General features: G+C 46.8%; 1 protein-coding gene across 2 annotated transcripts in view; it reads right to left on the bottom strand.

The window, feature by feature from the left end:
- The window catches only part of TSPAN4 (tetraspanin 4), a 211,928-nt gene that overhangs the window by 2,762 nt on the left and 187,028 nt on the right, over window positions 1–22,138 (bottom strand). For both annotated transcript variants that reach the window (XM_075566847.1, XM_075566845.1), the window contains 3 exons: window positions 10,310–10,411; window positions 9,188–9,319; window positions 3,021–3,104 (listed from right to left, as the gene is read on the bottom strand). In XM_075566847.1, coding sequence (XP_075422962.1) covers window positions 3,021–3,104; window positions 9,188–9,319; window positions 10,310–10,411 — 318 coding nt within the window. The remainder of the gene's footprint in view (window positions 1–3,020; window positions 3,105–9,187; window positions 9,320–10,309; window positions 10,412–22,138) is intronic.

The raw sequence follows: 22,138 nt of genomic DNA, 5'->3' as shown, positions 1-22,138 counted from the left end.
ACAAATTTATGTACCATGGTGGAATAGAATTTATGATTTTAAGTCTTATTTTGGTGTAGCTTTTAAAAACTGCTGTATGTATATATATATATATATATATATATATATATATATATATATATATATATATATATATATATTTGTGAAAGCACTGTATGCCTGTCTGCATCTCCTGTGTTCCTAGAGGAAATCTCATTGGTCCCTTGGGCCGCCCGCCCCCGCACCTCTCATTGGCCTGAGGCAGAGTGACGACGACACACACACACACACACGTGCGCCGCCCTGCACCGGCTCCGGACGGAGGGGAAGCGAGGCCCTCTTACCCCAGGCTCCGGACAGAGGGGAAGCGCGGCCCTCCTACCCCAGCCGCCAACGTTCCCTTACCTCCCCGGCGCTATCTCCCCCTCCTCCCGCCCAGGTAAGTCACACCACTGCGAGTCCCGCCTCAGCTTATGGCGCCAGTGACTCACCTATTTCAGCCGCGCAGCCTCGCGCCTCAGGCCCACACAGGAACACACAGGCCCCAGGCCCACACAGGGCGCTTCCTGCCGCCAGCTGCACGCGCCTCAGTCAGCCGGGCGGCACATCGGTGGACCAAGCGATCGCCCGGGGGGGGTGGGGGGGGGCTTAGAGCGCGTCGGGGGGGGGGGGGGGGAGAGCGCGTCGGGGGGGGGGAGAGCGCGTCGGGGGGAACGGGCAAGGCGCGAGTCACGGGGAACGAGCCCCGAGTCACGGGGAACGAGCCCCGAGTCACGGGGAACGGGGGGGGGGCGAAGAGCGAGCCCCGAGTCACGGGGAACGGGAGGGCGAAGAGCAAGCCCCGAGTCATCGGGGAACCAAGAAGGGGGAGCGGTGAGCCGCCGAGCCAGCGGGGGGATGGACGCCCGGATGGGGGGGCATGCGGATACATACATTATGACAATACATATGCCCCCTGCTCTCCACCCCCTTTCCCCACTCCCCTTTCCCCCCTCCCCCACTCCCCTTTCCCCCCTCCCCATCCCCACCCCTTCCCCCCCCACTCCCCTTTCCCCCCTCCCCATCCCCACCCCTTTCCCCCCTCCCCATCCCCACCCCTTTCCTCCCCCCCTCCCCTTTCCCCCCCATTTCCCTCCCCTCCCCTTTCCCTCCCATCTTTCTTTTCAACATTATTATCCAACCTTTACAACAAATAGTCACCTATTATTCCACCATTTATACATAATACTACCTATTACGCACTTACATCCCGGGCAACGCCGGGTCTCTCAGCTAGTATATATATATATATGCTCTGCAATATGTTCCTGGAAATATATGCTGAGTATCGCTACTTGAACAAAGAGTGACTGGGGCCTTTATTAAATCCCTCTTCAAGAAAATCCAGGATGTTTGGGATTGATGCAAAATGTGGAACTATCCGATTCCTAACACACCATGATCTGAAGATTGACCATATTCTGTAATAAAGCTTGGATCTCATTGATTTACTGGCCTTGATCAGTGTCTTGGCCAAGCTGGGACTGTAAATATGGCATCGATACCGTTGACCGAATCGGTGGTAAGACATACCAGCGGGAATTGCCAATCTCTGGCTGCCGCATCTGTTCCTGATGCCTGTTGATCTTTCTGTCTGGGGAAAAAGAGATGGCACTTGGCGTTGTCTTAATGCCATGAGATCGACCGATGGTTGACCCCCTCTCTGAATAATCTCTATGAAGATCCCTTGATCCACGACCACTTCTCTATGTCTATCATTTTTCTGCTTAGAAAACCTGCTCTAACATTCTGGTGTCCTGCAGTATTAACTGCCATACTAGCCGGGATGTTGAGTTCTGCCCGTTTGATCATTTTGGTGACTTCTCTCGTGGCTTTAGGACTCCTCATACCTCCTTCAAGATTTCTATAAGCAGCTGCTGTGACATTCAGTGGATTTTGACAGGGAGACCTTACAGGCGATGGGATAGAGTTGACACCGTTGTGAAGATCGCCCTTATCGCCAAAATATTGATTGACAATGCTGTTTCGGTTAAAGACCAAGTTGCTTGGATTCACGTCTCTTGGTAATTGGTACTCCATCCTGAAGAGCTTGCATCCGTTGTTAGAAGATCCCAACTGATCGGGCCTAATAATTTGGCATTCGTGAGATGTTGCCTGATGTGGGCAATCGTGACTGCGGTACTTGTTTGGGTAGGGGGTTGCGAGGGCAACCCGTGGATGAATGTCCGTACCATAGGTAACTGAGAGCAGTGTGATAGCGGCTCTGTAGCACAGTCAGTGCGGTTTCCTTCAGTGAAGGATAACTGACATGAGCGAGGCATACGAAGGGCTTATAAGCCCTGAAACAAATCAGGAATCTGTGCCCTACAGTACCTTCGTATGGGAAGAACATATCGCTCATGTCCTGCGCTGACATGGAAAGACGGAAGAGAAATCGTGTTTAAAAAAAAAAAAAAAAACGAGTTGGGGGTATTGCAGCATTAATAAACTGTTTAATGGTGGTCTCCTTGTTGCTGCTTTTATGCAGTCATTTAAGTTACAGAAAGTTCTATTTATCCGACATTGGTGTAATTTCACCATAGCTGACCGGAAGATACAATGTAATAGATACTGCAAAAATCTCAACACACTGAAGCCTCTCTGATATTCTCTGTGTCATGAATGAAATCCAAATCCTAGATGGCTGTCAGCTATGAACGGAACTCACAACCTGAATTTAAACAAGGGTAAGGTTCAGACTGCTCTCTGACTGTGCTGCTCCCAACAACACTGTTTCATCTGTGATGTAACGTCTCACACTAACCTGAATGGAAGAGAATATCAGTGGGCACGCCAACATCTTATGTCCATTCAAGGCCTTGATACTTTTATTGAATTCATGTGATTTCGGAGTGCCCACTTATATTCTCTCTTTTCTATTCCTACAAGTTTGGGAACCGATTCCGGGAAGTTCCCTATTGGCATTGGTTTATACCACTAAGGTAATCAAGTTGTTGCTTCATGTTTTCGGCGTGCACTTAACTCCTATATTTCATACTAACCTGAACCAGAGCTGTGCAGAGGCCAAAGATCCCCACCGCCAGGAGGTTTTCATGGAGCCAAATTTTCACTGTCTCGTAACACGGCTGAAACGGGAATAGAGGATTAAATGGGTGCATAGATAGTGTATATAGATATATATATACACACACACACACATACACAACATATACAAGAAAAACCTTTTGCAGCAATAGTTTAGCAAGTTGCATACTGTAAATTCTGTGGAACTTCCATTCAGGAGTAAGGGCTCAGTACGTACTTTTCGCAGCTGCGAATGCTCGAGTTGCTGCCTATGTATTTATCCATCTGGTTCAATCTAAATCCATCTACTGTATATCTCTTTAGCTATATAAATCTCTATATCTTTACACATCTATATCTACAGATGTATCGCCCATTATGCAAAGCATACAGTAATTGTGTAAACAGACCCGAAAAAGCGAGACACGGCGTTAACATAATGCAAGTTTTAACATGAGATTGAGCACAAACAAAAGTTGCATTACGGATTGCGCGCACCGCGGGTAACACCTTCGAATAACGAGTGCTATATCCGTACACATCTATTACAATATATAAATATATATTTTATAAACAGATATTTATTTTATATTTATAGTATGTGGGTTATTCATTAAACTGTGATTCTCTGTATTTGTGATGTGTCATGTGTGTCGTGTGTGTGTTTATATATATGTGTGTGTGTGTGTGTTTATATGTGTTTGTGTGTGTTTATATGTGTGTGTGTGTGTGTGTGTTTATATATGTGTTTGTGTGTGTTTATATGTGTGTGTGTGTTTATATGTGTGTGTGTGTGTGTGTTTATATGTGTGTGTGTGTTTGTGTTTGTGTGTGTGTGTGTGTGTGTGTGTGTGTGTGTGTGTGTGTGTGTGTGTGTGTGTGTGTGTGTGTGTTTATATGTGTGTGTGTTTATTTATGTGTGTGTGTGTGTGTTTATGTGTGTGTGTGTGTGTGTGTGTGTGTGTGTGTTTATATATGTGTGTGTGTGTGTGTGTGTTTATATATGTGTGTGTGTGTGTGTTTATATGTGTGTGTGTGTGTGTGTGTGTGTGTTTATATATGTGTGTGTGTGTGTGTGTGTGTGTGTTTATATATGTGTGTGTGTGTTTATATATATGTGTGTGTGTTTGTATGTGTGTTTGTATGTGTGTTTATGTGTATGTGTGTGTGTGTGTGTGTGTGTGTGTGTGTGTGTGTGTGTGAGTGTTTGTGTTTATGTGTGTATGTATGTATGTGTGTGTGTGTGTGTGTGTGTGTGTGTGTGTGTGTGTGTGTATATACAACTGTATGCTCATCTGCATGTCTTAGGCAGGTCTGCAACCCCACCCTTCACCATTATCACCCAGCACACAGCACTTCCACTGCAGCAAGGGACTCTGGGAAATGACATGCAAATGAGCACACAGTGCCACTATATATATATATGTGTGTATATATATGTGTGTGTATACAATATATATATATATATATCACTGGGTGATAATGGTGAAAGGTGGGGTTGCAGACCTGCCTAAGGCCTGGGACCCGCTGCGTCCGGCGGCGCGGGCAGCTGCACGGGCTTTCCCCACCAGCAGGGGAATCCACCCGAGCCGGTCCCAGTCCCCCCCGGCTGCACAGCTCACTACACGCTGTGACGCGTCAGCCGCTAGAGGATACAAGAGAATTGTAATTCCTAGCGTCGACGCGTCACGTGGTGTGGCTGTGAGCCAACGAGGAGGGGAGGCTTCGGGAGGAGGAGAGGCTTCGGGGAGCGGGGAGGAGTGTGGAGGGAAAGCAGCGTGAGTGCCTATCTGTGTTTGTGTATGTGTGTGTGTGTATGTGTGTGCCTGAGTGCGTGAGTGCCTGCCTGTGTGTGTGTTTGTGTGAGAGTGCCTGCGTGTGTGTGTGCGTGAGAGTGCCTGCGTGTGTGTATGAATGCCTGTGTGTGTGTGTGTATGAGTGCCTGCGTGTGTATGTGTTGCTTTTAATTAAAAACCATCAGCAGCCCGAGCCCGTGGAGGGAGGGAGGGGGGGAGTAGCGGGTCCCTCCGCTCAAGCCACGCCCCCCTCCCGCTCAAGCCTCCCACTCCCGCCCACCTCCCGCTCCCTACAGACCGCATATCGTGGTCTGTGTATGTCAGCGCCCCGCCTGTCTGCAGTGCGGGAGCGCTGACGGAGGGAGCGAAGCCTTAGCCTTAGACATGCAGATGAGCATACAGTTGTGTATATATATATATATATATATCCCTCTTTCCTGCTGATATAGAGAGACTACTAGTGCTGTATGTACCTGCTGGCTCAGCGAGATCTGGGCCTCCGCTAACTGGGAGCCTGGGGTAACAATATGTTCTTGGCAGTGCCTCCACTTACCCAGGATCCCCAATAAGTAAGATTCCCCTAGGTAAGAATAATGATAACAAGCCACAACGTTGTAACCTTTTACTAATAAGTAATTGCAAAACCTTAGCTTACACCTATTAGGAATAAAACACATATAATCACAGTACATGAATAGCTGATACTCAGTAATTATACACCAGTGGCCTGGCCACTCTCCACGTTGAGTAATGTCTGTATGGCATAAGTACCACTGCTGCTGGCCCTGACTGCTGGCTATATATTTGGACTTTATTATTTGCTGGGACTTTCTTCATATGTAGCTGTTGTACTTTGTTTGTGGTTACCACCATTCAGGATCTTATACTGCATTTGGATCCATGTCATCTATGCCATACAGGAGCTGAGTATACCTTTTTCATATACTATTGTTATCATGCAGTAATCATACTGGTTTGAAGTATATGAGTCTCTCTCCTGTATATGTCCCTATTTTGGTTTTGTGTTTGGGTCACTGAAGCACCTTTGTGTTTTCTGTTATGTGATATATTAATAGTTGCATGTTATTAGGTCATTACATCACAGTGCCCCACACACTAGCATACTGTAGTATGCCTGGTATATTTATCCATGTTATGTTTATACCTTTCCTGGTGGTCTAAAACCACAATTATTTTTCTTTAGAGTTTTCTGTCTCTAATGGGTTTTATTGTTCACTATCGCCTCTATATGATCGGCCGGTTGTGGATCACTATGGGTACTTGGTCCCCATAGTGGTTTCATTTATTGAGGTTCTGTTCATTATATATTTTTTTCTTATGTGAGTTAGTCCTTTTGGTTTATTTATTTTTTGTCCCACGATAATTTTTTGAGCCCAGTTAGGCAGGGTTTCAGTCAGCTGTTTTTTGTTTTCCTTTATATTTTGATTCAATAAAATGTATTATTATTATTCTTTGCAATATTAGTCTGAGTGCTTTTTGAGAGGTTTCTTTTTCTTTTTCTGTGTTTACATATTTATTTTACTCCTCTAGCACCGCCTAGCACATTATTTCTGCTATTTTCAGTTATTTTCTGTTTTGGTTTAGACAGTGCATTTATTTTTTGGTTGTTTGATGCGGTATTCATCTATGTGTATGTTATATATATATATATATGTGTGTATATATATATATATATATGTGTGTGTGTGTGTGTGTATATATATCGCCCATTATTCTAAAACCGCATATACCACAATGCCAGTATTTATTTATTTTTTTCTTCAATATTACCGTGAACCTTGCCAACCACTACTCAACCTAGTGAAAATGTTGGTCTTAACTCCCTAAGCTAGGGGTGGGCGATTATTTTGTCTGGAGGACCACTTAAACTTTAGTAAGCTTCATGGACCACAGACAATGTAAGTCCAAAATTTCTCCTCCAAATGCTTCCCTCCTCACTAGATTCCCCCCATAAATTCCCCTCCTCGCCAGCTTCTCCCCCACACTCGGTCCACCTCTCCAGCTTATCCCCACATTCTCACCTGCATATCCCCCCAGTTCACTCTCTTAATCCCTTCACTCACTCTTCCCCCTCCCCGCCCCCACTCTCTAACTGTCCCCCCAAACTTTAGTAAGCTTTGCGGGACACACAATGTAGATGGCAAAGTTTCTCCACACGTGTTTCTCCCCAGCTTCTTCCCCACAACCTCCCCTCCAGCTTCTCCCATACATACTCTTCTCACCTCCTTCCACTCTATTAATTCATTCGCTCTCTTCCCCCCACTCTCTCTCCCGCCTCCCCTTTTCTCTCTAATGCTCCATCCAAGCTGTAGTGAGTTTTGCAAGACACACAATGTAGATGGCAACGCTTCTCCCCACATGTTCCCCTCCTCTTTTGCATCTCCCACAAATTCTCATCAGTTTCTCCCCCACTTGATCCCCATCTCTTTCTAGCACCCCCCCCCCCACATTCTCCTCACCTGCTTCTCCCCCACTTTCTCCATTCCAGCTTCTTCCCCACATGCTCCCCTCCTCTAGCTTCTCCTTCACATTCTCACCCACATTCTCCTCACCAACTTCTCAGCTCCACCTTCTCCCCTCCTCTCTAGAATCTCCCCCAAATTCTTCACATGTTGCTCACCAGCTTCTCCCCCACATGCCCCTCCCCACATTCTCCTTTCCATTCTACCTTATCCTCACCAGATTTTTCCCCACATTCTCCTCATGAGCCTCTCCCCAAATGCTCCACTCCTTTCCAGCTTCTTCCCCCACATTCTCCCCTCCAGCTTCTCCCCTGCATATCCTCCCTTCCACTCTCTTAATCCCATCACTCTTCTCCTCCCGCCCCCCCCCCCCCTCTCCGTAAGGCTAGGTACCCAGTAGCTGGCTGCGTGCCCCGGCACAATGCACGACCACATTTAGCAAAGAAAAGGATTTTGTGTTTGCTAGTGTCGATGGAGCGCTGGCCATGTCACGGCGCCGATTCAGCCAATGAGGGCAAACTAGCCCCGTGACATCATGGCCGCGCCCTCGCCTCCTCGTCGCCTGAAGTCCACCAGGTCACGCTGCTGCCAGGAACAAGCGCCGCCAGGAACGAGCGCCACCAGGCACCCCGTCGCGCGGACACTTGGCCTGCAACCATACTCTTCCTCCAAGCTTTGGTAAGCTTTGCGAGATACACACAATGTAGGTGGCAAAGCTTCTCTCCACATGCTCTCCTCCTCACATGTTTCTCCCCTACATGCTATTTTCCTACTTCTCCCTCAAATTCTCCTCCTCGCCTGCTTCTCCTTAACAGTTTCTCCCCCATATGCTCCCCTCCACTCCCCCACAATCTCCTCAACAAGTTTTCCTCTCCACTCCAGCTACTCCTACAAATTCTCCTCTATCTTCTTCATATTCTCACCAGCTTCTCCCTTCCTTTCCAGCTTCTCCCCACATGCTCTTCTTATCTACATCTCCCCCCTTTCTCTTAATCCCCCACTCTCTCTCACTCACACTCATCCTCCCCTCACTCACACTCGTCCTCCCCTCACTCACACTCGTCCTCCCCTCACTCACACTCGTCCTCCCCTCACTCACACTCTTCCTCCCCTCACTCACACTCTTCCTCACCTCACTCACACTCTTCCTCCCCTCACTCACACTCTTCCCTCTCACTCACACTCTTCCCTCTCACTCAGACTCTCACTCTTCCCCCCCCTTTCTGGACTTGGGAACCAGTGCTCTAGATCTTTATATTTATCTATACCTGTATATCTATAAACCTCTATATGAATACATCTCTCTAACTATCCTAGAGGAAGGTCCCAGCGGGACTGAAACGTCACAACGTTCAAACCCACACCACCTATTATATCATGGAATGATAATATGCCAATATTGAAATATAACTTCTTGCTGCAGTGTTCTCTGCATATATTTACACAGACACATAGTTTGAGACACACTGTAACATACTTCTGTCTTGTACAGTACATGGATATAAATACGGCCTGAAGGACTGACTAAGAAAAATAGATGCTGGCTTTGAAGTAGCAGAGCCTTGTTCAGATCTTAGTATCAGATCCTTGTGACCTTGCACAAGTCATTTTTTATCCCTGCGCCTCAGGCGCCAAAATACATTTAATCTCTATGGGGCCGGGACTCACGGCACCTGCAAAATTCTATGTACAGCTCTTTGCTATAGAATATATAGAAACAAACTGTGTGTGTGTATATATAAATACAACAAATGTTTAGGACAGTGTTTATCTATCCAATATAGAATGTATGTGTGTCAGAAACACATGAGCACACACACACACACACACACTACTGTCTTGTAGCTGTGTGGTTTGGCACTGTACCGCTTTCCACCAGGTGCCCGGGGAGTACAGGCCGCAGTTCTCGCTGAATTCCAGGCAGCAGGAGTCCGGCACACGCGTGGCATTGTACACCTCAAACCAGTCTGTGTAATTAGCCACCCCGCAGCATCGGAACTACAGCCAGAGAAAAAAAGAGACCGTCCTAGCATTAAACCCTCCTCTTTACTGTCCCTCTTTTAATTAATCTATTATAAACACCAGCTCTTTTCAACCCCAAAGGAATAATTATGTAAAAATCTATTCTTACAGGGTCTTTTAAATATGGCCGCCACCATGAATTCGCTGAGCTGTGCCTCATCACTCGCGCCACATCTCTGCAGCCGTTAAATCACTTCAGCAGTTTTACCTTCACTGTACAGCCCGTAATGAAAACAGCACCTCTTGTATATTTTGTGGAATCTGTCACTGTGCCTTTAAGAATTAGTATTTGAGGCCTGAATAAAATCGGTTAACCCTTCAGCAGCCAGAAGGGCCTGCAACACTTTGCAAAGCAAGGGGTTCAACCAATATTATACCAAGAAATGTCCAAGAATTTAGAACCTGTGTTTCATGCTTGAATGCTTTTAACTTCTTCATTCTTCATCGAAGCTACATCCAATTTAGCCCAAATAAAAACTTTATATATAATGACAATTTCCCATACTGTGGGTTATGTTTTTAAAGTAGCAGAAATGTAAATGTCTGCGCACCGGTTTCCTTTGGGTTGCAATAAAGATGGCTGACTCAATGGCAGGTCATCATGTGAAGCCGTCCTCACAATCACCTGCATTTGGCTCATTTCGGCTTACATTCAATTACATGTACATGTCAATACTTTTTCAGTTGATTAAACCATTGCATGTAAGAAATTCAGCATTCTTTTATTTATCTCAACTTAACTGTTACCTGAACTGTGCCTTCTCATTTATTTCCTACTGTATGTATGTTTTTATTTCCCCTACTAAGTGTGTCTTGCTTTGTATTGGGGGGAGAAACAACTTACATGTTTATCTCACAAGATCAATGTAAAAAGTTAAATAAAAGAAACTCTTTATTAGCTTTTGCTTAGATGACGCTGTAGATCAGGTGTATAGTGTAGGAAGTAGAAGACCTTTGCTTACGTACATCTGTCTGGATGATGCTCCATGCGTTGGTCAGGCCAATGTTGCCCTCTGTCCCATACAGATGGAGGCCCTTCCTCAGGTCTTGCTGAGCGTATCTATCAATCTGAAATGCCAAGGCAGACAAAGCAGCTATTGCACACACATTGAAGCAACGAGAGAGCTGCATTTATACAGTATGTGCACAGAGACCTTTCTTTATCAGAGTTCAGCACACACAATTACGTTGAATTTCTTTGGAAACAAAAGCATTGAGTTTGTACCATCCTTATCTAATTGGTGGTAAGACTGTTTCTCAGTCCTCAATGCCACAGGTTCTTTTGCTCTGTTTCCTTTGTTTGCAAAGTAATAATGAAGCAATTGCTAGCCCACCAGTTAAACAGAAGTAGCTGATCTGCTGGAATCCTGTGTTCCCGGAGAAAGACAAAACATTCATTTATCACTAGATGAAAATAAGTAAAACGGCTACTTTGAGTGGATGAAATATTTCTAAAGGAAACCAATTACAATATTAAATTATTTTATAAAATGTCTATTTCAACTACTAGTGAATAGGCTATAGAGGTCTTGTACAATAGCACCACTTAGTATATATGGCCCTAGGTCTTTGCTACAATTACATTCGTTTTGGTAATTTACAAAATAAGAAGTAGAGAAGAGAAGGACATGGCATAATAAAATGCAATGACAATAGATGAATTAAAAAATAAGATGCTAAACAGTAACGATCTAAAGTCCGGGACCCGCCTCCTACCTTCCCCCCTCTCCCAAGCTATCAAAGAAAACAAGCTAACCAATTGAAGCAATACCAGGAATTCTGCCACCCCCCAGGGGACTATGTATCCCCCCAAACGAATGGGGTGCGCCCATAGGAACCTGAGCAGACGAAGTTAAGATGGCGTCCTGAAGTTTATGCTCCGTAATACCCTGGGCCTCCTTCTAAGCTTATGTCAGAAAAAAATTGAGCTGACTAGGACGGCGTCCTGAGACCCAGGTTCCAGAATATCCCTGGACTTATTCTACGCTTATGAGAGCGCATCGGCTCTGTCGAGGTACAGTATCTAAAAATAAATCCTATCTTGTGCAAATCTCGTCTACCATGGCTTCGAAAGCAGTTAGAACCATCAAAAAGAACCAAAGTGAGTTCCATGAATACTTTAAAAACCATGGGCGGTCAGCACAGCAACAGGCGGAGTTGGAAGTGGTCCCCTCCGTGGAACACCCAGGCTCGGATCCAGGGGTGGAGATCAAAAATCTTTCCACAAAGAATGACTTGCTCATCTTCTATAACAAAATTGAATCACTAATGCAAACAGCGGTGAAGGATCTTAAAGAGGAGATATCCTCCCTAGGGGAACGCTCTTTGGAATCCAAGGTTGACGCTACAATCACCCGGCAATCTCTGATGGACGCTGAGCTCAAAGAAATGAAGTCCCAGCTCCTAGATATCAAAGACAGACCGGAGGATGCGGAGAATAGAGACCGCCATAATAATCTTCAGATCCGAGGAATTCCAGAGTCTGTAACGGACATTGAGGGATTTATGAGCAATTGGTTAACATCAGCCCTCCCGGACTCTACAAAGGAGTCTCTTACCCTGGACAGATGCCACAGAGCCCTAAGATCGAGACCTCAACTAGGAGACAGACCAAGGGACGTGGTGTTGAGATTCCATTATTTTAAAACAAAGGAAGCCTTCAGCACGGTGATGAGAGGTACCAGAGATCTTAAATTTAAAAATATACCCCTACAGGTTTACGCAGACCTTGCGCCATCTACACTCACCAAAAGACCGCAATATTAAGTATAGATGAACATTTACATTTGGACTCTTAGTGGTTAAAAATGGAAGACCTAGGACACTCAGGAACCCGGACGACGGGGAGGCCTTTCTCGAATATCTAAGCTTGAACCCCCGTCTGTCCGGATTTACACCAGGAAGCGAGAACCCTCCAACTCTGGAACCATCTTGGTCCACGATTCCCACGAGAAGATCCTCCCATCCGAAGTCCCCGGCGAAACAGTTATCCGAAGCTGGGACCAAAACCTACGCTGTGTTCCAGATCTATATTCCGGGTCGAAGTCATTATTGGATTATATTTTCAGGTTCAACTTTATATTGGTTCACTTACTGTTCACTAGTATAGTTTTTGTTAGCAGCATAGCCTAGTTATATTTAAACAATAGGCCCAAAGTCTGGAGAGGCCCCGGGTCAGGGGCCTGGATTCACGGTTTCTTGGAGTCCTGGCCACCTCCCCCCAACTATGTCACTACAGACACAGTTTTTTTTTTTGTTTCTCCCACATCCTAGATTTTTTCCCAAGGGCAGGTGAGCATTAGGAATGTCTCCAAAGGAGACGTATCCATGCCCACACCTTTTTTTCCTCAATTTTTCCATTCCTCCTACCTTCAACCCCCCGTTTTTATTTTCTCCCCCCTGTCCCTAACCCAGATACGCCAATAGAAAGCGAGGACAATGGCTGTCTAGGGAGGCAGATTAAAAACAGATTTTGTGTATTATCCAAGTTTTCCAGATATGGTCTCTATAGCAGATTTAGAAGTTTTTATATCAAAACAATGTTTAGCAGTATATCTGTGGATTCGCTAATGTATAGTTTCTCCCTTCTTTTTTCTCCCTATTTTCCCGCCCCTATCCCCCCCAACATATTCCCTAAAATGTTTTCTCTCTATATTTCTCAGCAAGAATTGTTATTCCTTTACTGTGTTGCTGTAATGGTTGGAAGGAATATCAGAGGAAAGCAGCAATATCCGTATCTATGTTGAGTCCCATAGGTACCAAAGTTTGCAGGGTAAAAATCCAGAATGATTCTCTTTGATATTTTCTGTATGAAATATTGTGGGTAATCTGTTCTACACCCCAAAACCTCAGGCACCCCCCCCCTGCACCTCACATGGTGCTATTTCCCCCCTGCACTTCTCTCCCCCCCTGCATCTCACATCACCCTCTCCCCCTCAGCACCACATCACCCTCTCCCCCTCTGCACCTCACATCACCCTCTCCCCCATGCATCTCACATCACCCCCCCCCCTGCATCTCACATTAACCCCCCCCCCCATCCCCCCTGCACGCACCTTCTGTACCCTGCCTACAAGAACCTTTGGCGCGGGGGCGGGGCCTACACAGGAGGCCACCCGCAACAGCAGCGGAGAGAGGCCTGCTGCAGGGGTGGGAAAGCTGGGGCCCGGTACCCATGCGTGGAGCTTCCTGCCCCAGGGCAGCTGGAGCCCGACCAGAGGTCAGGTGACTGCCAGCAGCGGCCGGTACCGTGCCCTGGAGGGAGGGAGGAGAGGGGGGGAGCGAGGGTGAGAAGGGAGAGGAGGGGTAGAAGGTGGTGTGTGTGTGTGTGTGTCAGCAATGCTGCTGCACATGCGCAGAATACAATTTTGCACATGTGCAGTCACTTCCGTTATTTTTTTCGTGACAATTTTCAGGTTTTTTCCCCATCAGATTTTTTTGGATGGCACTGCCACGAAACAAGTTTCACTTCAAAAGGGAGCTAGATCACAACCAGGGAATTACAGTCGTGTGAGCCTGACATCAATAGTGGGGAAGCTTGAAGGCTTAGCACTGGATAATATTCAGGAATACCTAATGGTTAACAAAATTATTACTAATAGTTAGCATGGATTAATTAAGGATAGGTCGTGCCAAACTAACCTTATTTGTTTCTTTGAGGAGGTAAGTAGGAATCTAGACCAGGGTAATGCAGTTGATGTGGTCTACTTAGATTTTGGAAAGGCTTTTGATACAGTTCCACACAAGAGGTTAGTGTGCAAAATAAAGCAAATTGGACTCAGTAAAAATATATGTACCTGGATTGAAAACTGGTTGAAGGACAGACAACAGAGGGTTGTCGTAAATGGAACGTTTTCAGGTTGGGCTAAGGTTGTGAGTGGAGTACCTCAAGTATCGGTACTGGGACACCTGCCTTTTAACTTATTAGTAATGACTGAGTTTGGCATAGAAAGCAAAGTCTCTATCTTTGTTTATGACACAAAATTGTGTCATTTTTTTAAATCTGAATAAATATGCACTCACAAGGATAGATAAAAAGATAAGTGATAGTGAATTGTAAATCCCCACCAGCCAGATCAGAATTGAAGTAAGCCCCGCAGCAAAGTTCTCAGGATCTGTAACCGACTGCATCCCACCTCTCAGCTAGGAAAGGGGGTAACGTCTGCAAAATGTCCAGATCAGAATGGACCCAAAAAGCGAGTCATAGAAGCAAACAGAGTATCCAAACAGCAGCTGAGATTGAAAATAGCCTTCCTTCTCACTCCGGACGTGATGGCGTCAAACGTGTGACGCAACCCAACGCGTTTCGTCACTATCGGGTCACCTCATCAGGGGAAAATATACTGGATGTATTGAAAATTGAAAGATGGTAGAGATTATGTATTTATTCCCAGCTAGTATCCAGGCCTGTTATTAATAATTTCATAATCACTATATGGAATTTTTTGTTTATCCCTAAAACAAAACAAAGGCGTTGTAACTCCGTTCCCCCACACAATGTGTGTGCGTGCACGCACAAATCTCTTTCCATTTTTATATAAATAGAGAGATTTGACCCAAATAGCTGCCCCTCTCCTCCTTACGCTCTCCCATTTATTTCACGCACTAACTTTTGGTTTGATGGATCAATCTCAAGACATACCCTTTCCCAAAAGAAGCTGCTGAACGGTCTGTAACACCAGCCCCTGCTCATGGTAAGGACCAGTCTCAGGCAGACAGCATATGCAGTAATGTGCTGGAGATGCACAGAGCCCCTGTCCCTAATGTACACAGAACCAGCCGGTATCCCTGTCCCGATAACACCCCGTTATCAGAGCGCAGGACGTACAGGCCTGATAGGGAGATAGAACCAGCTACCCAGAACAAAGGCTGTACAACAAACAAAGGGAGTATGTGACCGTGTGAGGGACTTGAGGTTTGACGGGAATAAATGTGCTTTTGTGTGGTTATAAACGAGGAACAGGAGTCTTAACCACTGAACACAAATCTCATATCAGATCCTGCAGAGAACACCAAGTTATCAGCTATTCCCAGTGTTACAGCATTATACAAGGACAATGAAACTGCACTAAAATCAACATGCGGCACCTTATAGTAAAACTGAGCATCCCAAAACTCGCACAAACCTGCACCATATAATGAAAATAAGTACCTTTCTATACATGGTTAATGATGCAAAACATTATTACTTATACACTTCTAAGCCTTTTGAACAGTACCATGCTGCACTGTATAATAGTGATGAGTATCTCTATACATTTCCAGCCTGATAATAAACACGCTGCATTGTATAATGATACAGAGTATCTCTATACATGTTGACCCTGATAATGAACACGCTGCACTGTATAATGATCGAGTGTATCTCTATACATGTTGACCCCGAAAATGAACACGCTGCACTGTGTCAGGAAGTTGAGTATCTCTATACACTTCCAGCCTGATAATGAACATGCCGCACTGCATAATGGTCAGGAGTATCTCTATACACGCCTCTACACTTACTTCCTAAGAATCAAGACGCCGCGCTGTATCATGATGAGTACCGTTATATATTATAGATACAGAGATCCACAGTCCGAGCTGTATAGTGATACCAAGCACACCCATACAATTATATTGCTCTGTAAATGCCGATGGTGCACCATACACCATCCTCTGTGATCGCTTCACCCCCATTATTGGAAAGGCATCAAAAACTAACCACTGTGGTCTGTGGGCAGAAAAACTGGACAGCTCTAACACCTCTAGCAGTGAAGAGGTTACGTTTTTCCCGCTGGTCTCATTTTAGATCTCCCCCTTATTGTACTGCACTGCAGATTATGTTGGTGCCTTATAAATAACCAATAGGACTCGTCAGAAAAAGCCCTGTGTGCTCCATCGGACTGTAGCCCGCTCCTGCCCCTGCTCTGCGCACCCCCAGACGCAGAGGTAAAGGTCAGTGCCAGACTATATTAGCAGCAGTAGTAGTATTGCTATTTAGGTCCATCAATGCATGTGGAGAGGTGATCCTGCCCTCGGCTGCTGTGGGAAGCCTGTGGGTCCTGCAAAGACAAACAAGCTGCTGTGCAATAAGCAGAGGGGAGGGAGTGCAGCACAGCAGACCTGTGAACCCGAAGGCAAGGGAGGTTTGTCATAAATAACAGGCTCTTCAGATCTAACTAAGCACTAAACACACAGCCAAGACCCCGAGGCACGCAAGCTGATGATTATATAGAGAGGACTTCCCACAGACCATGCAGAGAATGCTATTTGGATGGATGGAGATAAGCAGATATATGATAAATGATCAATGAAATCAGCATATACACATAGGGCACATACATACAGCACGTACACATACAGCACGTACACATACAGCACGTACACATACAGCACGTACACATACAGCACGTACACATACAGCACGTACACATACAGCACATACATACAGCACGTACACATACAGCACATACATACAGCACGTACACATACAGCACATACATACAGCACGTACACATACAGCACATACATACAGCACATACATACAGCACGTATACATACAGCACATACATACAGCACGTACACATACAGCACATACATACAGCACGTACACATACAGCACATACAGATGTAGCCAGAGTTTCCAACGGGTTCAATGGCAGTGATGACGCAGAATATCTCACCGTAACTTGCCAGCGAGAGCAACAACCCTTGCTCCACATCTGGATAGATCGATATATAGACCAAACGACAGATACGGGTACCTAGGATAGGTGTCAGTCGGTATATGAGCCCCCAACGCTCCCTTAATAAAAGCCCCATGTAATGTATATTCTGCGATACCCGCCACCATTGTCCTTTCAGTGCTAATGTTTCCTGAACAAATGTTAAAGCGATGGGGAGGAAAAAAAGGACCATTTGTAGAGGACAACTAGCACGGTTGACTGCAACTCAACTACAGGCTGCTAAGTGAAGCGAGGCTGGAGGGGAAAACACTTTTAACGGGTGCTGATGGTGATCCGGGCTGATGTGCTGTCAATTATTCATTGAGGTCATTACTAAGACTGCTCCTGACACCTCTCCTCTTTTACAGGCAGAGATGCAGGATTCAGGGGGGCAAATGACGAGCGCGTAGGAGGGGGGCAAACGGAAGAATGTGCAAGAAGGGGGGGGGGGGAAATGGCCGAACGTTCAGGATGTGGGGGGGGGGGGGGGTGGGAACGGACAAACGTGCAGGATGTGGGGGGAACGGACAAACGTGCAGGATGCGGGGTGGGGAACGGACAAACGTGCAGGATGCGGGGTGGGGAACGGACAAACGTGCAGGATGCGGGGGGGGAGGGGAACGGACAAACGTGCAGGATGCGGGGTGGGGAACGGACAAACGTGCAGGATGCGGGGGGGGGGGAGGGGAACGGACAAACGCGCAGGATGTGGGGGGAACGGACAAACGTGCAGGATGCGGGGGGGAAGGGAACGGACAAACGTGCAGGATGCGGGGGGGGAACGGACAAACGTGCAGGATGTGGGGGGAACGGACAAACGTGCAGGATGTGGGGGGAACGGACAAAAGTGCAGGATGCGGGGGGGGAAGGGAACGGACAAACGTGCAGGATGCGGGGGGGGGAACGGACAAACGTGCAGGATGTGGGGGGAACGGACAAAAGTGCAGGATGCGGGGGGGGAAGGGAACGGACAAACGTGCAGGATGCGGGGGGGAAGGGAACGGACAAACGTGCAGGATGCGGGGGGGGAACGGACAAACGTGCAGGATGTGGGGGGAACGGACAAACGTGCAGGATGTGGGGGGAACGGAGAAACGTGCAGGATGTGGGGGGAACGGACAAACGTGCAGGATGTGGGGGGAACGGACAAAAGTGCAGGATGCGGGGTGGGGAACGGACAAACGTGCAGGATGTGGGGTGGGGAACGGACAAAAGTGCAGGATGCGGGGGGGAACGGACAAAAGTGCAGGATGCGGGGGGGAACGGACAAAAGTGCAGGATGTGGGGGGGAATGGACAAACGTGCAGGATGTGGGGGGGGGAGGGGAACGGACAAACGTGCAGGATGCGGGGGGGGGGGGAACGGACAAACGCGCAGGATGCGGGGGGAACGGACAAACGTGCAGGATGCGGGGGGGGGGAGAACGGACAAACGTGCAGGATGCGGGGGGGGGGGGAGAACGGACAAACGTGCAGGATGCGGGGGGGAAGAACGGACAAACACGCAGAATGCGGGGGGGAACGGACAAACGCGCAGAATGCGGGGAGAAGAACGGACAAACGCGCAGGATGCGGGGGGGAAGAACGGACAAACGCGCAGGATGCGGGGGGGAAGAACGGACAAACACGCAGGACGCACGGGGGGGAACGGACAAACGCGCAGGATGCGGGGGGGGGGGCGGACAAACGCGCAGGATGCGGGTGGCAAACACAAACGGGCAGGATGGCGGGCAAAAAGATGAGCACGTGGGAGGGTTGGGACAAACGGACGAGTGCGTAGGAGGGGGGAAAACAGATGAGAGCATAGGAGGGGGCAAATGGACGAGTGCATAGGTGGGGGGCAAACAGACAAGCACATAGGAGGGGGGCAAAGGGACGATTGCGTAGATGGGGGGCAAACAGACAAGTGTGTGGGAGGAGAGGAGGGGGCAAACCGTCGAGACCGTAGGAGGGGTGAAAAAAGACGAACGTGTAGGATGGGGGTAAAAGGACGAGCGCATAGGCGGAGAAATTGATGACAGCCTCAATTGCTTCCATAAGTAAATCCATTACACATGCAATCCCACATAACTGACCAAAAACAAATCTGTAGCAAACAAGTTATCAATCTCATTGGCTTCCTTAAACTAGTCTAACCATGCTAAAAGCAAGGATCTGGCTTCTTTCGTTTCTCTGGATATTAATTACAAATTGCATTTTCTTGCAATGGTTTTATTTACCTCGTCAATCAAGTGTTTTCTTTACCCTTATCCCACCCCGTCCGTATCAGAGAGCCCCTGCACAGTGACATCAGACACAGGGCAGCTTATACTGCAGGGGTCAGATTTGGGCACTTTAAAAAATAAAAAGAAAGGTAATTCAATCACTCAGATGTGACCCCTTAAACATGTCACTGCCATTATTGTATTGTATGTCTTTATTTATATAGCGCCATTAATGTACATACCGCTTCACAGCAATAATACATGTAGTAATCAAATAAATAACAGAGCATGGGAATAAGTGCTTTAGACATAAAAGTGACATTAAGGAAGAGGAGTCCCTGCCCCGAGGAGCTTACAGTCTAATTGGTAGGTAGGGAGAACGTACAGAGACAGTAGGAGGGAGTTCTGGTAAGTGCGTCTGCAGGGGGCCAAGCTTTATGTATCATGTGTTCAGAATATCCACAGTGCTATTCATATGCTTCTTTAAGCAAGTGTGTCTTAAGGTGGGTCTTAAAGGTGGATAGAGAGGGTGCTAGTCGGGTACTGAGGGGAAGGGCATTCCAGATGTGCGGGGCAGTCAGTGAAAAGGGTTTACGGCGGGAGAGGGCTTTAGATACAAAGGGGGTAGAAAGAAGACATCCTTGAGAAGAACGCAAGAGTCTGGATGGTGCTCTTCGGTCCTAGAAGGGATTAAAGCTTTAACGGAGAGCTGTTATTATTTCCCACCATGCACTGTATTTAACCCCTGCAGTGATTAAGAAGCATGTGCTGGATTCGTGATACAGTGAAGGCACTCAATGTACCACCTTGCAGAACCATTTCCACTCCCACATCGGGGGCCAGAATGCAAAAATTACGAGGGAGGCTCAGCCTGGGAAAATTGTTCCTACAGCACAAAGCGGCAGTGGAATGCTGGAAATAACCATGGCACATAATACACCTTAGTGACACTGTACTGTGTAATCACTTATCAGATCCTCCACGTGGATAGTGTGTGGGTGCTCTTGGGTGTGTGGGTGCTCTTGGGTGGGTGGGAGGAGGGGTCCCCACAGAACGGTCACCCACAGTTTTAACTAGAAGGACAGGGGGCCATAGTATGGGATATTTATGGCTCCGATATTGGAAAGGATCAATCCTGGGTAGCGGATTTTGTAAAGAGTCTCACAAATCGAATTGTTTCATTTGCTTCCGCAAGTAAATCAATTAAAATGCAACCCCACTTGCCGACCCAAAGCAACCTTTTGTAAACCATTTAAACAATCTAATTGGCTTCCTTAAACTAATCTAACCATGTTTGCAGAACATAATTGTCTACTTTAGTTTCCCAGGAAATTAATCACATGCTGCATTTCTTAGGGACCTCTGAATGGAGGGGTTTTTTCTTTCCTCTCATCCCACCATGTGCTTCTGGGGGACGCGGGCGGTTACAGGGGCCCCGCGCTCTTCCCCACGGCATTTAAATTAGTAAATAACTCGCCAACCAGCTGCCAGCCGGGTCTTTGGCGACGTGTCGCCATGGCAACGCAGCGTCAAATGACACTGCGGGGTCACATGACCCCCGCACGCTGGAAAAGAAGGAACGGGGGGGAGGCATGGGGGAGGGGGGCGCGAGCACTGGGGGGAGTAGGCAGGTGGGGCGCAGTGCGAAGTTTGCGCACCCCTGTTCTAAGGCTATGCTTACAGTGTTGGCGACGTCAGGCTACGGTTGCTGGAAAAATCAAATAGAGATGCCTTCCAGTGAGCGCGACCAAGGCGTTGCTTCATCCCGTCGCGCTTACTATAAGCGCACGCGACGGCGGCAATGCATGTTTTTACGCAACGTCGCTATCGCCAGCGCCGGCACTATAAGCGCAGCCTTAGAGAGCCAGTGCAGATAAGAGGTGTGGAGGGGGGTGAGGGACTTAGTCTGTGCAAACTCTTGATGAACACACAGTGACATCAGACTAGCTCTGCACTTCTGCACCCCGTGCTGGGCTGAAAAAGCCATGTAATGCGACAGGCATACGCTTATTGCCCTCCATGTTAAAATGCATAAGAAGGCAAGAGGTGACTCGCAGTGAGTGCTCATTTGCATGTCATTACCCATTACTGGCTGCAGTGGAAGCACTTGTAAATGTGTATATAAGTGGTATTTTTATTTGCTGTACAGTGTACACACAAACGTTAAATGTCAGTATTAGTACAGTAGTAGTACAATGTAAACATATTTCTGTGGAGAACTGATGTGTGTAAGAGGGCGATCCTATTGAAGTATATAGGAAATGTATGTGTGTAAGAGGGCGATCCTATTGAAGTATATAGGAAATGTATGTGTGTAAGAGGGCGATCCTATTGAAGTATATAGGAAATGTATGTGTGTAAGAGGGCGATCCTATTGAAGTATATAGGAAATGTATGTGTGTAAGACGGCGATCCTATTGAAGTATATAGGAAATGTATGTGTGTAAGAAGGCGATCCTATTGAAGTATATAGGAAATGGATGTGTGTAAGAGGGCGATCCTATTGAAGTATATAGGAAATGGATGTGTGTAAGAGGGCGATCCTATTGAAGTATATAGGAAATGGATGTGTGTAAGAGGGCGATCCTATTGAAGTATATGGGAAATGGATGTGTGTGAGAGGGCGATCCTATTGAAGTATATGGGAAATGGATGTGAGTAAGAGGGCGATCCTATTGAAGTATATAGGAAATGGATGTGTGTAAGAGGGCGATCCTATTGAAGTATATAGGAAATGGATGTGTGTAAGAGGGCGATCCTATTGAAGTATATAGGAAATGGATGTGTGTAAGAGGGCGATCCTATTGAAGTATATGGGAAATGGATGTGTGTGAGAGGGTGATCCTATTGAAGTATATGGGAAATGGATGTGAGTAAGAGGGCGAT

The sequence above is a fragment of the Ascaphus truei genome, chromosome 12 (genome assembly GCF_040206685.1).
Source record: "Ascaphus truei isolate aAscTru1 chromosome 12, aAscTru1.hap1, whole genome shotgun sequence".
NCBI classification, from domain to species: domain Eukaryota; kingdom Metazoa; phylum Chordata; class Amphibia; order Anura; family Ascaphidae; genus Ascaphus; species Ascaphus truei.
Note: the sequence above shows the minus strand (reverse complement) of the source record. Positions and strands in the feature narration are given on the sequence as shown.